Source organism: Labeo rohita, unplaced genomic scaffold (assembly GCF_022985175.1).
Source record: "Labeo rohita strain BAU-BD-2019 unplaced genomic scaffold, IGBB_LRoh.1.0 scaffold_340, whole genome shotgun sequence".
Taxonomy (NCBI): domain Eukaryota; kingdom Metazoa; phylum Chordata; class Actinopteri; order Cypriniformes; family Cyprinidae; genus Labeo; species Labeo rohita.
This window is the reverse complement of record NW_026129258.1, coordinates 47,535-64,834: the sequence shown is the minus strand read 5'-3', so window position 1 is coordinate 64,834 and position 17,300 is coordinate 47,535. Positions and strand designations below refer to the sequence as shown.

The 17,300-nt window shown below is 39.8% G+C and overlaps 1 protein-coding gene across 3 annotated transcripts; it reads left to right on the top strand.

Annotated features, from left to right (window-relative positions):
• The first annotated feature begins 223 nt into the window (after window positions 1–223).
• On the top strand, window positions 224–16,481 carry zgc:113337 (uncharacterized protein LOC503741 homolog). 3 transcript variants are annotated; one of them, XR_007826728.1, is made up of 10 exons: window positions 224–314; window positions 935–1,047; window positions 1,128–1,203; window positions 1,277–1,597; window positions 4,289–4,618; window positions 11,933–12,217; window positions 15,032–15,133; window positions 15,625–15,685; window positions 15,820–15,992; window positions 16,336–16,481. XR_007826728.1 is itself a non-coding variant. In XM_051103018.1 (9 exons), exons 3-8 carry the CDS (start codon window positions 1,157–1,159, stop codon window positions 15,681–15,683), a joined length of 1,140 nt encoding a protein of 379 aa, XP_050958975.1. In that variant the 5' UTR covers window positions 224–314; window positions 935–1,047; window positions 1,128–1,156; the 3' UTR covers window positions 15,684–15,685; window positions 15,820–16,481. The 3 variants fall into 3 exon arrangements, 2 of the variants coding, with proteins under 2 accessions (XP_050958975.1, XP_050958974.1); XM_051103018.1 differs by having other exon boundaries at window positions 1,281–1,597; window positions 15,820–16,481; XM_051103017.1 differs by having other exon boundaries at window positions 15,820–16,481.
• Window positions 16,482–17,300: the final 819 nt, after the last annotated feature.

The window sequence follows — 17,300 nt, the reverse complement described above, 5'->3', positions numbered from 1 at the left end:
TGTATATGTGTGTGTGTGTGTGAATGTCATTTTTTATATTCAAAAAAGCTACATAATTTGAATTTTTAGTTTCATATTTGGCCATTGTTGCCATTTGAGTTAGAGCTGTGTGTGCATGTGAGCTGAGATGCCTGGGATGCCTGACAATGCTGTCTAAGTAGGCAGTTAAACAGCAAGTTTTGAGACGGAGCCACCACGTGCTTGACTCGGCATATGCAGTGTGTTAGTGATGGGTGGAGAAAGGACCGTTTGCAGTTGGTTCAGTGTGTTGAAGAGTGTGTTCTGAGAGCAGAGGGCATCTACTCCACATAGAGGTATGTCAAAATATAATATTAATTACTTATTCTTATCTAACACTCAGAACATCTTTGGTTACTTTTAAACTTTAGACTCATTTTGTATTCAATTTTCCCAAATAATTTAATTTCAATATGTAAGTAGTAAATTACATATAATTACATATCTAACATAAAAATATTGTTATACAGAAAAGTTATGTATTATATATAAAAATCAATCAGCTGTTATTTAACTGTTCTCAGCAAATCCTGTTTACTAAAGATTTATTAGCTATATTTATATAATCCTTGTAGAATTTTTCCAACCTCTTAAATCAATTTTAAAATGAAAAGATATTAATTTAGATTAACTTAAAGTCATAGTTGTGGTGCAGTCATGGATTAAACGGCTCAAAAACACATTAATTATGTTTTCTGAAATGTATAATGTATAATTACGTTTAAATACAAATGTTCATTCTTTATTATTTTGGAAAAATAGTGAAACAACACAAATACCACACAGTGTTTGGTGTAGAAATTCATATATAAGCAGAATTTCTATTTGTTTACAAACTCATTTTAAACTTTTAAGTGTGTATATTTTCTATACATGTTTTATAAATTGTCTTTGTGTCTGTAATATGTGAACACAGATGGCAGCCCTTCAGTAAGATGTTGGAAACGTCCCTAACTTACAGAAATCATTGCCTTCATTTTCATCCCACAAGACTGAGCTGGACTGTTAAATGCCCTCTCAATATAAAGGGTATAAACTACTTAAAAACAGATAAAACTTTTAGAATTTGGCGTTATAGTAACTAAAACACTGTATTTTCTTTCCACTAGGCTAAAATGTTTGTGGTCTCCTTGCCAAGATGTCTACAGATCTGTGTGTCTTTGGTAATGGTGTCCAGACTACAAGGTGCGTGATTATTATCTCATGTTCTATGTATAAGCAGTGTATTTCGGCTGGTTTCAGTATTGGTTTGTCTCAGGCAGGGTTTCAGCTCCAAAACGTCTGGAGGCCCCGGTCGAGCAGCCCTTCACTCTGAGCTGTACGCTTGTCAAGGGCAGAGGAGAATCGGTTCAACAGGTCCGCTGGCTGGATGTGCAGAACCAGACGTTAATCACTTACCAGCCTGGTGAACAAGACAGCGTGAGCGGACAACAGCATGTGGAGCTAGCTCCTTCACCACGAGATGCCAGCGCCATCACCATTAAACGAGTCAGCTACAGGGATGAGGGCTGTTATACTTGCATCTTTGATATTTATCCCAAAGGCTCAAGAGAAGGACAAACCTGCCTTACTGTCACAGGTGAGTCTTCGACAAGATATATTTGGAGGATGCATCATTCCATTTGACAGTGAGCATCAGTGCTTTCCAACAACACTGGGACTTTTTATGGTTTATATCACTTTTTTGTTCCAGAGTGATTTATTTAGTGAATCTTTTTGCAGTTTACATCGAAGCGCTGGTAGGTAGTGACAAGTCGTCATGAGTAAGTCATTGAATCAGTCACATGACTGATTCCTTAAACAATACTGAATTTTTAAAATCTTAATCAGCAAGATTTTATTAAATTTTATTCATGTCAGTTCATTTTAGCTGAGTAATGTTGTGTGTTCAACTGCGATATTCAAACATGTTCACATTTTGTAACCTTCAGTCATATTCCAACTTAGGAAATCTTCAGTTAAACTATTACTAGTTCACCTCCCATTCCTGGTCTTTCATTCATCACGCTCTTTATTGACTGAAAATCAGAGACAGATATGGCTGTAGCCCATTGCTTAATTCTAAATGAACATGCATTAGAAAGCCAAGTCTTACTTTAATGAATATATATATATTTTTTTAGATATGCTTTGAAACACTGATATTCAGCTCACGTATCATCAGTTTTTGTTCTTTGGCTCTCATAAAGCAGGTTGTGGGAATTATAAAACACTTCAGCATAGTTGTGGTTTTAGATGTTGCGCACTTGCGTTGTGGATTCTGGAAGAGAATGTGATTGTTGATAAGAAACAGCTGCTTTGTCAGGCAAAGATTCAGCTGGTATCAACATCTCATGGATTCTCTGGACCTGCCAATCATTTTTAAGGATAATGTGGTGGAGACTAGTGTCCTTTCCTCCCTTTAATACATCATTGATCATGTGGGGATTGTATTCTGGATGCTCCTTCAGCAGTTTATGTATTGACTTTGAAAAAACTCATCCATCTCATCTTGGTCTCAGTGAGACCTCTTTTTGACCTCACTCCCAAAGCCTGTTTCTTCTTTTGTTAACTGCAGGTAAAAAAAAATAGTTTGTCTTGTGACATACTACCTTAAAAATGAAGATTCTTTATTGGTTTCTGTTGTTCCATGAAGAATATTTAACATCAAATGGACAAAAGGTTCTTTATTGTGGAAAAAGTTCTTCACATGTTCTTCAAAAAGTGGTTCTTCTACAGCACTGCTGCAAAAACAGAGCTTATAGTAGTATGCTATTAAAGGGAGACCCGGGTTAAGACTTGTATGGCCTTATGTAATGTAAATGATGTTACTGAAATATGTAGTAGAAAGACTTACTTTATTTAAACAGTCCACATTGTTTCATACATATTTTGGACTATGGGGGGCGCCATTATGAAGTGAAATGGTTGAGCTCAGTGAGCTACTGCCGCTACCTGTTGCTATTTTTACTGCAACACAACTCAGAAAATAAAATACTGATATGATGACCACAGCTACTGAAAAAGCTTACAGGTGGTGATAGATATAAGCATAAAGCTTAAACCAAATGCCGTACCATCGATTTTCCCCACAAGGAGTCTAAGCACACCCGGATTATGAGTGAAATCTGCACTGAGAAACTCCTTAAGTCATCATCATGACAAGCGTCGGCATGCTTACATTCTGCCAGGATGGCATCTAGCGTTTCTTGTCTCTGCCGTTTGTAAGCTCTTTCAGTAGCTGTTCTCTACTAAAAGCCTCAAAGGCATCAGGGCTAAAGTGGAGAGAACAAAGACGCGGGTCTTTAACAAGTTCATTTGTCCACAGGCATCCATTCTTTTCTCCTCTTCTTATCGCTAAGAAAGCAGTGAAGACTTACATCGCTTCTCTTGTTGCCTTTTGACTGAAAATTACAACCAAAACCGAACCGTATCAGTATTTTGTTTCCTGAGTTGTGTTGCGGTAAAAATAGCAACAGGTAGCGCCAGTAGTTCACAGATTGCAGCCATTTTAGCTCATTGAAATAATGGCGCCTCCCATACTCCAAAATATGTATAAAACAATATGAATTTTTTAAATAATGTATTTCATGGGTTTTCTATTTTATATTTCAGTAAGAGACATCATTTATGTTATATTAAGCCATACAAGTTTTAAAGCAGTAGTTTGCTTTCAGTAAATTTACAATTTAAATATTTCAAACCTCAAATGCTCATCTTGTCTAGCTCTGCGTGAACTCTGTGTATTCTGGTTTCATCACAGTGAGGTTAGAAAAACTCCTATCTAATTTTTTCCTCCAGCTTCAAAATCATCCTACATCGCTGCAGAAGTACCGACTCAGTGTGTACTGTGTTAAGTGAACATGCAGAAGGTCAAAGGCCCTTTACAAAAAAGGTAAAACAGAGATGTAGGATGATTTTGAAGTTGGAGGCGAAAATGAGATGAAAGTTTTTCGACCTAACCTAACTGTCATGAACCGAAAGAGTTCAAACTTAGGGGCAGCATTGAAGTCCATTATATGGAGAGAAATCCTGAAATGTTTTCCTCAAAAAAAAAAAATTTCTTTACGACTGAAGAAAAAAAGACATGAACATCTTGGATGACAAGGGGGTGAGATCTGTAAATTTTTGTTCTGGAAGTGAACTACTCCTTTAATACCTGGGGTTCAGATTACATGCATATAGTTTTAAATACACTATACTGTATAAAATGTATTTACAATCATGTATATAAGTTACATGTGTTATGCAGCGGTTACTGTAGTAGTGTCTTATTTTCATTTTTTTACAGCAATGGTGATTCCAGAAGGCAATAAGACTGCAGTGGGTGGTAAACAAGCCTCTCTGGCCTGTCGTTACGGCCTGCCGGAGAAGGTCAAGACGGTGTTATGGAAGAAGATTGTAAATAAAGCAGAATCCCGTGAAGTTGCATCTTTTGCAAAGCAGAGTGACCCTGTAATTGAAGAAGAGTTTGTGGACCGCGCAAGCCTGAGCCCTTCCCTATCTGACACACAGCTAACGTTATGGCCGGTCCGACCTGAAGATGAGGCCTGCTACACCTGTGAGTTCCAAGTGTACCCGGACAGCACTAAGAGTGCCACAAGTTGCCTCACTATATTTGGTAAGTCCACAGTTGCAGTGAAATCTTGATAAGCTGGATGATGCTACTTTTTGTTAAGTTGTTAAGTAGGCCAATATTTGATATACTTGTCTTGATACTTGCGCTGCTAGTTGTTAGGATGATGTAAAGCTTTAAAAGTTACATTTTAGGCTGGTCTGGCAGTGCTTGTCAATATCAAAATGACTAAGACCAATCAAATAAAAGAAGATAACATTTACAGTTTAGACATGAATTCCAGTGCAATGCTTCAGCTGTCCAGTGATGCAGACTACTCAACTTTTTTGTCATATTTAACAATTGCAAATATTGGCTGAATGAGGAAACACTTTATTTTCATAGTCCACTTTAGACAGTTAGCTAACTTTGTGCTTAGATGTCAACTAGCAGTCACTATAGTATTAGTAGACTTTCTGCTTAATATCAGCTTTATTTGATGGTCCTTCAATAGACATTCCACTACTATAAACTTAGCAACTTCGTGTCAACTTATTCTGCTAACTTTAACCCTAACAATAATATATAAGATGTTTTGACTCTAAACTGAGTGAAAGACAAATCCAGTTTGGTGTATTCAGCTGGTAGGGCTGTAGTACAGAGTGGTAGAGAGGGCAGGACAAGGCTAAACACACACAGGACTGGAGAAAATGAGGACAACAGACAGAGAGAGAGTGATATGAAAGAAACTGATTGTAGGAGGGTGAGACTGTGAGATCTATGATTTATTCAGACTGTGGCCAAAGTGAATGACTGTGTCACTGTTCCACTAACACAGTGCTTCTCTCTATGTGCTGCTCTCATTCTCCTGCCTTGTCTCTCTCAGATTGATGTTCACTTCGTGCCTCGTTGCTCTGTACTGTTGTATTTGTTCAGAATAGGATGCAGCCACCAACAGACACTGTATCACTTTATTTCTAATGCTTTGTTCATACAAGGAAGTCAGTGGGGTCCAAAACAACATTTCTTATTTCAGCATTTTGTTTAATCATATTCACTCATCTCTTATTCATACCAATCTTTGATTGTTCTGTAGGGGTCATGGTTTTGTAAGAATGTGAAATGCTTGTTCTCCATTGGAATGCGAAGTGTATACCTCTTTTTTGGGCCAATGCTGTAGTTTGAATGGGCATCTCTGTAGCTTTGAACTACTGACGAAAATATGTGGGCTGCAAACACTCGGAGATGGCATGCAGATCTGTTGATTTACAAAGCCAACTCTTGCTTTTCAAGCCAACACAAATGGTTATCATTCAGTAGAGTCAATGCATGATTATGTGTTGGGGTCAAGAGGTCAAAGTTTGGCTGGTTAGCATGGCTCCAAAGGCTCTTGTTGGTAGATGCTATCATCAATTTTTACAGGCATAGTTTACTCAAAAATGAAAATTCTGTCAGTGATTACTCACCTTCATGTCGTTCCAAACTCGTAAGTCTTTCGTCTGTCTTCAGAACACAAATTAAGATATTTTTGATGAAATCCGAGAGCTTTTTGATCATGCATAGACAGCTGACACGTTCAAGGTCAAGAAAGGTAGTAAGGACATTGTTAATAAATAGTCCATGTGACATCAGTGGTTCAACCGTAATGTTATGGAGCTACAAGAATACTTTTTGTGTGCAAAGAAAACAAAAATAACAACTTGTCCAAAACATCCACTAGGGTGCATAAAAAAATGCTAAATTTAGAAAAAACGTTTGAAATTAATTTCTGCACTATTATCTAACGTATGCCATTACAGGTAATAAACATTGTGGCCAAATTTTATATTTTAAATCATATGTTTACAAGGTCATCCTAAAAGTTTGGAAGAAGTGAGCACTGTTCATTCACTACCCCCACTTAAAATTTCTGTTTGGGTGGATTAAATGAAGTATGGTTTACCATACTTAGCTAAACGGTCACATCATGACTTGAATAAGTTAGGAAAAATAAAGATAAATAAATAAAAAATGATCCAACAGAATCTGTTCTGAAAACAATCTGAAACTTGTGCTTATTTCCAATCCTGTAACAATATTTTGCACACTTAATATTCATTTTTTGAAATATTTTGTACATTTGCTGTCTGACTTCAGAGGAATTACTTTATGCTAGTGGAAAAAAAACAAACAAACAAAAAAAATATATGATGTTTGATAACAAAGTTCGGGAGGAGCATGATCAGAAAATCAACTGATTTGGCACAGGTGCAACTCGTCTAGCTAGCACAAGTCATATATAAGCACACAGCCGACTTACCTCCATCATTCGACTGTTTTTCGGCATTCGGTTTTGCTCCTTTCGCCATTATATTACAGACTTACGTTTCCGCACAACGACGAGACCAGTAACGTTACACGAGATCCCCTGTCGCAACTGCCGTCGAGCTCCACGCTTAATCGCGACCGTCGCTCCGCTCGATCAGCCACACGTTCACCACAACGCCGAAGCTTAACATCGCTTCCACCGGCGAGACTTCCAGTTTCTTCCCCGGCATCCTCGTATCATTCGACCATGCCAATATATCTTCCGCACGGAAAATGGACTGTATACGCTGTTTAATCTCGACGAATCATTCTCGCAGAGGACAAACAAAACGGACCTGTACGGAATATTTTTTCACCCTGCAGATTAGCCAACCTCACTCCTAAATCCTCTCCAGCCACCAAGACGGCCAACAGATCGAGCAAAGCCCTGAACTCTCCTCGTTTGACACCACCATAGTCCCGCACAAGACCCGGCTCTCCTCGAGCGCTGGGTCGCAGCGGCAGGCATCATTGCGTCCCAGTTCTCACCGCAGCAAAACCTCACTCGCTTCCCGCTTCGGCTCAACTTTTCACCGCGGGTCTTCCGTCCGCAGCGCCGCATGTAGTCAGGCCTCCAGCTCTCGCAGCAGTCGCTAGCGCGATGCAGGCCGTGTTGCAAATGATCTTTGTGTTTGTAGGTGAAGTCGCGAAACGAAATTATTCAAATGTTCTGTACTAATTTTCACTAGCATTTAGCTGGGTTTTAAATTACACGTTGTACACAGACAGATACGATGGAAAAAGATTGGTTTTCGAGAAAAATAAGTTCAACAGTGCACCTAAATTAACAATCATAGGTGCATAGTCCCAACTTATGTGCATCATAAAGCTACCATTAATGTTTCTGTTGGTAAAAGTGCAACTAGCAACCTAATTTGTACGTGATAAGCTTACTGCTAAGCACCTCTTACCAGCTGATCTGCTGCTCAGCTGGCCAGCTGTTTCAACACTCATTTTGTGTGGTTAAGAGGAAAAGTGTCTTTTTATCTTTTTTTTTCACGTTTTTAATTTAAAAAAAAAAAAAAGTGGCAAATGTTGTCAATTATTTAATAAAAAAAAAAAAAAATAATAATGCTAAAATAAGTTGCAATACAACAAATAAATATTATAATAATACTAATAACCATATTGCCATATTTAAAAAAAAAAAAAAAAAAAAGTTTCTAGGATGGTCTGAGAAGTTGTTAAATCTAGCAACAAATTTGCTGGGTTGGCAACACTGCAGGCCACTCAAGCATTTTAGCATTTACTGACATTGCAGAATGTCACAAACCACTCCCAGCAGCTGAAACAAGCCTGAAGTTGCTTCCCATTACATTTAATCCTTTTCTTTTTCAGCGGCCTCCAGCTCCAACAGTATATGTTAGCATGAGGCTGCCTTCACTGGCTCCACAGGCTCTTCTGGATGTCTCAAACCCCACTCCCTTCCCGTGACCTACAGCAGTTGAAGAAAGCGTGAGGCTGTCTCCGCTTGCAACTCAAGCCCACACATCTCAGGCTTTTCCTCCTGTTGCTAATAACTCTTTTTCTTTCAGTGGCCTCCAGCTCCCTTAGCAGACACTAACCCAGATGCTGATTTAAGAGTGATACTGCCTTCGCCCTATGCTCCCCTTCCCTTACAGCTCTCGACTTCATTCAAAATAACGTTGTTTTCTTCCAGAAGAAGTTTCAGCTCTCCTCGATCATCAAGTCGTGCACGCTGACACGACTTTCCGACCTCCTATCCTTCCCACCCCTTCCCTTCTTTCTCTGGTAGCAGACGCTAGTGTGAGGCTGCCTTCGCTAGCCACTCAAGATCTGCCACCTTACTCTTACCCTCCTGCTGCTCCTTTTCCCTATCGATGGCCAGGAGCTAATCCACGCATGAGGCTGCCTCCGCAAACAGTTATGGCCCTTCCTTATCTTCCTTCTTACCCTTCTTTTCAATTTAAAATATCAGCTCCCTCTTCCTGCTTTCAACTCAGGAATGCTCAATCTAAATCCTTTCTTGACCCTATTTGCATCAATAACTCTAACCAACATGCAACATTTTTCTAATTTGAAGACATCTAAAACTGATTCTTGCTCAAACGGGCTTACCCACAAATACAAGCGGTCGGTCAGTGGTCATCAGATGCTTTCAGAAGCTACATCCGGTCCAATCACCACCACATAAAAGAAGCCCAACTAGCATTTATCAGAAATAAATAAATAAATAAACATGAAATTTCCCTGCTTTTAATAACGTCGCTTACTTGAGCAGTCAAGGCTCTCCTTTCCGATGCAGCCAGTCAAAGCCCCTTTTTGGTCACCCTTCAGCCCTTCAGCCATCGTTTCAAATCTCATTTGCACATCCAGCAACGGACGGGGCTCTCCCTTCCGGTGCAGCAGGGCCACGGTTCCCTTCGGTCGCAGTGTGAGCCCTCCGTCCGTCGTCTCGAGTTACGCTGCGTACTCTGCGTCGGACGGGGCTCTCCCTCCCGGTGCAGCAGAGCCGCAGGCCCCCTTCATTTGCAGTGAGAGCCCTCCATCCGAGGCATCAAACCACGCTTCGTATTCAGCCGCAAGGGGGACTCTCCCTTCCGGTGCAGCAGAGCCGCAGCTCCCTTCGGATGCAGTGAGAGTCCCTCCATCACTCGCTTTGAATTTCTTTACTTATTCAACATCGGACGGGGCTCCCCCTACCGGTGCAGCAGAGCCGCGGCTCCCTTCGGTTGCAACATGAGTCCCCTGTCTGTTGGAGTTACGCTGCGTACTCCGTGGCAGATGGGACTCTCCTTCCCGGTGCAGCAGAGCCGCGGCTCCCTTCGGTCACAGCGGGAGCCCTCCATCCGATACATTGTCGCAAGAGGAACTCTCCCTTCCGGTGCAGCAGAGCCGCAGCTCCCTTCGGAAGCAGCGAGAGTCCCTCCACCAGTCGTCTTAAATCTTCTCACCTATTCAGCATTTAATGGGGCTTCCCCTCCCGGTGCAGCAGAGCCGTGGCTCCCTTCGGTCGCAGTTTGGGCCCTCCGTCTATCATTTGAGTTGCGCTGCGTGCTCAGTGGCGGACGGGGCTCTCCCTCCCGGTGCAGCAGAGCCACGGCTCCCTTCGGTTGCGGTGGGGGCTCCACGCCCGATACATCGTCGCAAGGGGGACTCTCTCTTCCGGTGCAGCAGAGCCGAAGCTCCCTTCGGTCACAGTGAGAGTCCCTCCACCACTCGTTACGAATCTTTTTGGCTCATCCAGCATCGGACCGGGCTCCCCCTTCCGGTGCAGCAGGGCCACGGTTCCCTTCGGTCGCAGTGTGAGCCCTCCATCTGCCGTCTGAAGTTACGCTGTGTACTCAGAGCCGCAGCTCCCTTCGGAAGCAACGAGAGTCCCTCCATCTATCGACTTAAATATTCTTGCCTATCTAGCATCGGACGGGGCTTTCCCTTCTGGTGCAGCAGAGCCACAGCTCCCTTCGGTCGCAGTGTGGGCCCTCCGTCTGCCAATTGAGTTACGCTGCGTACTCGGCAGTGGACGGGGCCTCCCTCCCGGTGCAGCAGAGCTGCAGGCTCCCTTCGGTCGTAGCGGGAGCCGTCGTCCGACGCATCAAAACGTTCCTCGTCTCCGGCTGCAAGAGGGACTCGCCCTTCTGGTGCAGCAGAGCCGCAGCTCCCTTCGGAAGCAGCGAGAGCCCCTCATTTGATATCTGCCATCATGCTCCTCCTTTAGCGACATGTAGGGCTCGCCAGTCTGACACCTCGAGTCGCAGCTCCCGTCAGACAGTGCAAGGGCTCTCCAAGTCGCTCTGCCCCAAGACACCCCCAACCCCCCCGGCCCCTCAAATTTCTACTTAGCATGCATATTTTGGGGGGCAACTAACAAATCTGGCTGCTGTCTCAGGCCTTTAAGCTTCTTTTGGGGGAGTTCTCTGGGTTCGGGCCATATTCCGGGCTCGGAGCCCTCCCCCAGGACAGCATGCCAAAATATTCTTACTGTTTACTCAACCAGATTAGATGTGAGGGTGAACTCGTGAAATGATGTTTGATAACAAAGTTCGGGAGGAGCATGATCAGATAATCAACTGATTTGGCACAGGTGCAACTCGTCTAGCTAGCACAAGTCATATATAAGCACACAGCCGACTTACCTCCATCATTCGACTGTTTTTCGGCATCCCCCCTCCACCCCAACTCCTCACACTTAATCTATCCTCATCCTATACTTGGGATGGGGGGAGTTCTCTGGGTTCGGGCCATATTCCGGGCTCGGAGCCCTCCCCCACGACAGCACGCCAAAATATGCTTACTGTTTACTCAACCAGATTAGATGTGAGGGTGAACTCATGAAATATATATATATATATATATTTATTTATTTTTTTTTTTTTTTTTTGATGCACCCTAACCTTCACTGATGGACATTCACATGTAGCTGTGTATTCTGACTACATATACTGCCCTCCAAAAGTTTGGAAACACCCCTCACAAAGTGTGGTTTTGGACAATATCAGCATAAATCCATATCATTTTGTGGTGCAAATACATTAAAGTAAGTTGACATTATCATTGAAGACCAGCAATAATAATTTTCATTATTATTTCATTATTATTATTTCATTATTACATTAACATGATTACATAACAATGGCAATATATACATGTCAAAATCAAGACATGCCCCTTTGCCAGCTGTGATGCCTGGTTAAAACTTGGCCCAGGTTTTTAAAAGATGTTTGGGTCAGCACACCTTAATAGCTTCAACAATTGATTGCCAATTAATTTTACAATACAGTGAATTTAGGCCCAGATTATGCAGAGCTGTAATAGCTGCTAATGGTGGATATTTTGATAAATTGATAAATTTACGTTTTTTTAAGTATAAACTGTTTATGTAATAAAATATGTTTTCGTAGTTTGTGTTGTCCCTTATCAGTGCAAAATTGTCACAAATTAAAAAGGATTCATGCCAATATTGTCCAAAACCTTTTCTAGGGCGTTTCCAAACTTTTGGAGCGCAGTGTATACCCCTGGATTAAACTCTCTATGAGAAAGACACAAAACAACTATATCCTGTATCATTTACAGTTCTCCCCAAACCTCAAGTAAGCTACAAGACCACATCTCCAGGAGTGATCGAGGCTAACTGTACTGCCGTGGCCCGGCCACAAGCCGAAATAGTGTGGAATGTGGAAGGAAATAACCGGACCATTGGCCCACCTGTGACCACCGCTATTCAGCAGAATGACGGGACGACTCTGGTCATCAGCACCTTGACCATCCAGGCTGGACTCCTGAAGGATGTCTCTGTCAAATGTCTCGTTCATCATAAAGGACTGGAGACTGCCATTGCTGTTTCCATGAACACTAAAAGTGAGTGTGAACTATTTTTCATATAACAACCTGTTTCATCTGAATTATTAGAGAGAGTAAACAATAGTCATGACTGTTTTTGGCCACTGTTACAAGTGGACCAATAGGGGTAAATTAAAATGATTGAGCAAAATCTATGAAATGTGATCCCATTGTCATGGTGAAATATTATATATCATAATTATGATGATCCTTGGTGAACCACAAAAGTTATAGTGAAATTTTGAAAGATCCCAGCACTGTCTCAAACTCATACTTCTCTGATTGCATGTCTAATTCTTGTATGGTTGTAATTTCAGTGGTATGTATGAACTGTGGTTTACAGCGTGACATGCAGTTTAGCTCTGGTATGTCAGGTTTTTGGGCTCATCATTCAGTGTTTTTCCTGGCCCTTGCTCTGTCTTATGTTTTGGACAGAATGCAGAGCGACGCCCTGGAAAACAAATCTTTAAAGCCAAGAAAATACTAAAAGGATGGAAAGGCAGCAGAGAGATCCTGATCACAAAGGGCTACACAGCCTGATAAAGGCCTAAGTCAGGGTGGGGAACATTGATCCTGGAGGTCCACTGTTGAGTCTAGCTCCAACCCTGAAAAAAAAACCTACCTTTATATCCTGAAGACCTTGGTTAGCTTGTTCAGGTGTGTTTGATTAGGGTTGGACAGCAGCCCTTCAGGATCAACGTTCCCCACCCCTGGCCTAAGGCTGTCAGTAACATGCAATATTGTTATATATCAGAGTTTAAATGAATTACATGCATTCCTTGGTTTTTGGTTTGTCTCTGTATGTAATGTACAGTTACTTATACATATGTTCCCTGTTTAATTTGACTTTTGGCTGTATCTCTGTTTGAAACTAGAGAACCTTTCATCAGCAGTAACAGTGTTTCTTCAGCTATGGGAAAATAAATTCATTGTTGAACTTTTCACACTCTTTTCACACGCTAGTTCATTTATCCATTAAATTTATCCAACAGTGGACATTCAGTTAAAGTCAAACGTTTATATACACCTTGCAGAATCTGCAAAATGTTAATTATTTTACAAAAAATAAGAGGGGTCATACAAAATGCATGTTATTTTTTATTGAGTACTGACCTGAATAAGATTAGTTATCGTTATCACCTGTGTCTTAATTAGTCTCTCGTTTTAAACCCTTTATAAGTTGCATTCATTTCAGGGTTTGGCGTCTGGCCTCATCTATGTGTACGTCTTTTGCTGTGCTCCTTTTGGGGATTGCCTGGTGTGGATTTCATTTTTACTTTTGTGTGAATTCATTCAACATGTTAACCATGACAACATACAGTTGATTCTTAATACTGTGTTGTTACCTGAATGATCCACAGCTGCAATTTTTTTTTTTTGATAGTGATAGTTGTTCATAAGTCCCTTGTTTGTCCTGAACAGTTAAACTGCCCGTTGTTCTTCAGAAAAATCCTCCAGGTCTCACAGAGTCTCTTATTTTTCCGCATTTTTGTTTATTTGAACCCTTTCCAACAATGACTGTATGATTTTGAGATCCATCTTTTCACACTGAGGACAACCAAAGGACTCATATGCAACTATTATAGAGGGTTGAATCTTTACAATGCATTGGTGACACTTTTTGAATTTGAAGATCAGCGTAAATTTAACTTATTTTGTTTTCTGGAAAACATGTAAGCATCTTCTGTAGCTTCTGAAGGGTAGTATTAAATGTGAAAAAAAAAAAAGATATTTAGGCAAAATAAGAAAAATGTACACATCTTCATTATGTTCAAAAGTTTACACCCCCCAGCTCTTAATGCATTGTTTTGAGCATCAGTGAGTGTTTGAACCTTATGTAATAGTTGCATATGAGTCGCTCAGCTGTCCTCAGTGTGAAAAAGGTGGATCTCAAAATCATAGCTATTGTTGGAAAGGGTTTAAATACACAAAAATGCTGAAAAACCAAATAATTTGTGGGATCTGAAGGATTTTTCTGAAGAACAGCAGGCAGTTTAACTGTTAAGGACAAACAAGGGACTCATGAACAACTATTACTAAACAAAACAACACAGCTGTGGGTCATTCAGGTAACAACACAGTATTAAGAATCAAGTGCACGTAAACTTTTGAACGGGTCATTTTTATAAGTTCAACTATTATTTTCTCTTGAGGACTATATATAAACGTCTTTTATGTGAAATATCTTATTCAGGTCAGCAGTAAATAAAAAAATAACATGCATTTTGTATGATCCCTCTTATTTTGGTAAAATAATTAACATTTTGTAGATTCTGCAAGGTGTATGTAAACTTTTGACTTTAACTGTACTTGAATGAATGGAGACATTTTCCAGCAAAATGTCATCTCAAATCTTCAGTGTTTTTTTCTTAACAGATTAGCAGACTTTATCTTACTAAGGCTAAATTAATTATTATTTCAATACTTTTACAATTTGAAAAAAAGTAAGTGATTAAGTCTAAGAAATGATTTTAAGGTTGGTTTAAACCATAAAAAAATAATAAAATAAAATAAACTTTAAATAAAATTAATGAAATTAAACTTTTTCATTTTATTTTGGCTACTTTAAGTTACCAGTTCTCTATGAACTCAAAGTGAATAAAAAATAGTTTTCAAAAAATGTAATCTCAACACGTCTATATAACTCAAAGTAAAAAAAAAAAATAATACAAAATAAAAAATAAAATAAAATCTTAGTTTTATGAAAAGTTCTCCAAAGTTGAAGAAACATCCCTTGATTAAATATTCAGAAACCATTCCAAACTGAAATGGTAAATGAAGACAAATGCTCTAAATCAGATCTAATCTGTGGTTTTCTGTTTCTCTCACTAGTTGGCACGGCACTCGCTATCCTGATCTCTGTGACTACTGTAGCCTTCCTTCTAGTCCTTTGCCTCTGTTTCTGTTTGTGGAAGTGTGTCCTGCGTAAGGATGGTAAGTATTTAACAAGCAATCCAAAAGATTAATGAGAACAATCCAGAACAGCTGATCAAAGTGTTACATCAAATTCATACAAAGTAACATAGAAATATTTAAAGGGAGACAAATTGCTGTCATCACAAAGCCAACTCATTTGTCTCAGCGTGCAAAGATCGATATCTTAGAGCTCTCAGACGGCAGTCACGACACATTCACGCCATTGTGATTAGCAATGATGTCCTCCTCATTAATGTTACTTGAATTTTCTATAGAGAACAGCGCTAGATGTTTTATTGGCTTTTTCCCACTGAGTGAAACTTGTCATAAAGTTAGTGATAACAGACTCCGTCCATATAGAGGGACTAAATGATTGGTCAGTTTACCTGTCATTTGAAATTACTCTCTCATTGACTTACTATTGCTTGGCCCTCTGTAATTACATAGCTCGACCACCAATCACAGAGCCGTGTGTATGTTTGTGTTGTTCACATGTTCTACATGAGCAGAGCCTGAAGAGCATCAACTACCAAGAAGAGGCCGAGAAGAAAGAGAGACAGACAGTTAAATGTAGGTGTCTAACCCTCTTCCTATGACCTATTTCCGATCTAATCTACTGATTTGAGATATTGGTAAAGTTTTTGTTTCTTGTGTGTGTACAATCACAGCTAAAGTTACCTCTTTGCTCGGTCATGTTCCCACAGAGTGAATCATTTTGACTGTGACAGACGACAAGCTTCAGTTCTCTTTACAATACAGATGTGCTGAGACACCAGTGAAGATGAAAATCTCCTGTCATCATATTTCCTGCCTTTCCAGCCAAAGAAACCAGTGACGCGTCTCTACATGAGGAAAGATGCTACATTTGAAAGAATTTGTAAATCCATCACTAATATAAAGGTCTTATCGTGGTACAGAGGGTAGTTTAAACTTAGTATTTGTCTGTTTTAATACCCATTTGAAGGACAATAAAAAAACATCTCAAAACTTCTTAACTTTTTGAATTCTTGAAAAAAAATAGCTGTTCACTCAAAGAAAGTGTATGAAAGCTTCATTATGTAATAATCATTGTGAGTAATTGAAATGTTACAGTGAACTGCACTGTATTGCAGAAAAAACATTCTATGATATCTTTTTGGTTTTCTGATATTTATATTATGATTGAATATTTTCCTTTATAGTTTATAATCTTGATTTTGCTCTGTCCTTTCGTTTTTAAGGTGGACATTCGCACTGCCGATAAAAGGATGTAAGTCCAGTGAGGTAGACTGAGCACTACACAGTTGTTTTTCACTCTAGACTTTGTATACTTTTAGAAAATCATTAAATATCTTTTAGCTTATTCTATTGTATTGTTAAATGTATAGGCAGACTGAACTAGAGATATAGAGACTAACTAGAACTATGCAATTGAAATTCTTCAGTCTCTCAGCCCAGAAAAAATGTGAGAAAAGAGGTCATGACCAGCTTGTCAAAGCATTCACTATATCAGTGGAAATGCATTATCTGTAGTCTGGTGTGGAATTAAATGGCTGACAAACATTGTGGATCAGCAGGTTTCATTACTGAGAAATCATGTTGCTTTGATCTTTGTATTAAGCCGGTGTAATGATAACGACTGATAAACTGAGTTGTTATTTTGTCCTATGTATGTTTAATAATTTGTCATATTTGTGAGGATGTGAGAGTAATAGGCCACACTTAGAATAAATTAATTTACTTTAAAGTCTTTCTGCAAGTAAAGTATGAAATAAAGTACATTGTTTTCCTAGTGTAATATATGGATGCTGTATTTATTGTGTGCTTCAAGCTGGAAATTATAAATGAAATTGACTTGTATACAAGTACATAGTGCATTTCCATTTCCATGCTTCGATTTTATTAAATCTATTATAAAACTGATCAAATTCTGTTATTCTGTTATGATATGGGTTGTACAACACATGCTTTGTCATGTAGAGGTTTATTCTATGGGTTTATTGCTATTTTTAAATTATTAAAGGGGCCATCCGATGCCCATTTTCCACAAGTTGATATATTTTTAGGGTCTTAATGATGAGTCCCAGCCCTGCAGAGTTCAGCTCTAACCCTAATAAAACTAACCTGCCTGTAGCGTCTTAGTAAGCCATCAGACCTTGATTAGCTTGTTCAGGTGTGTTTGATTAGGGTTAAAGCAAAACAGCTC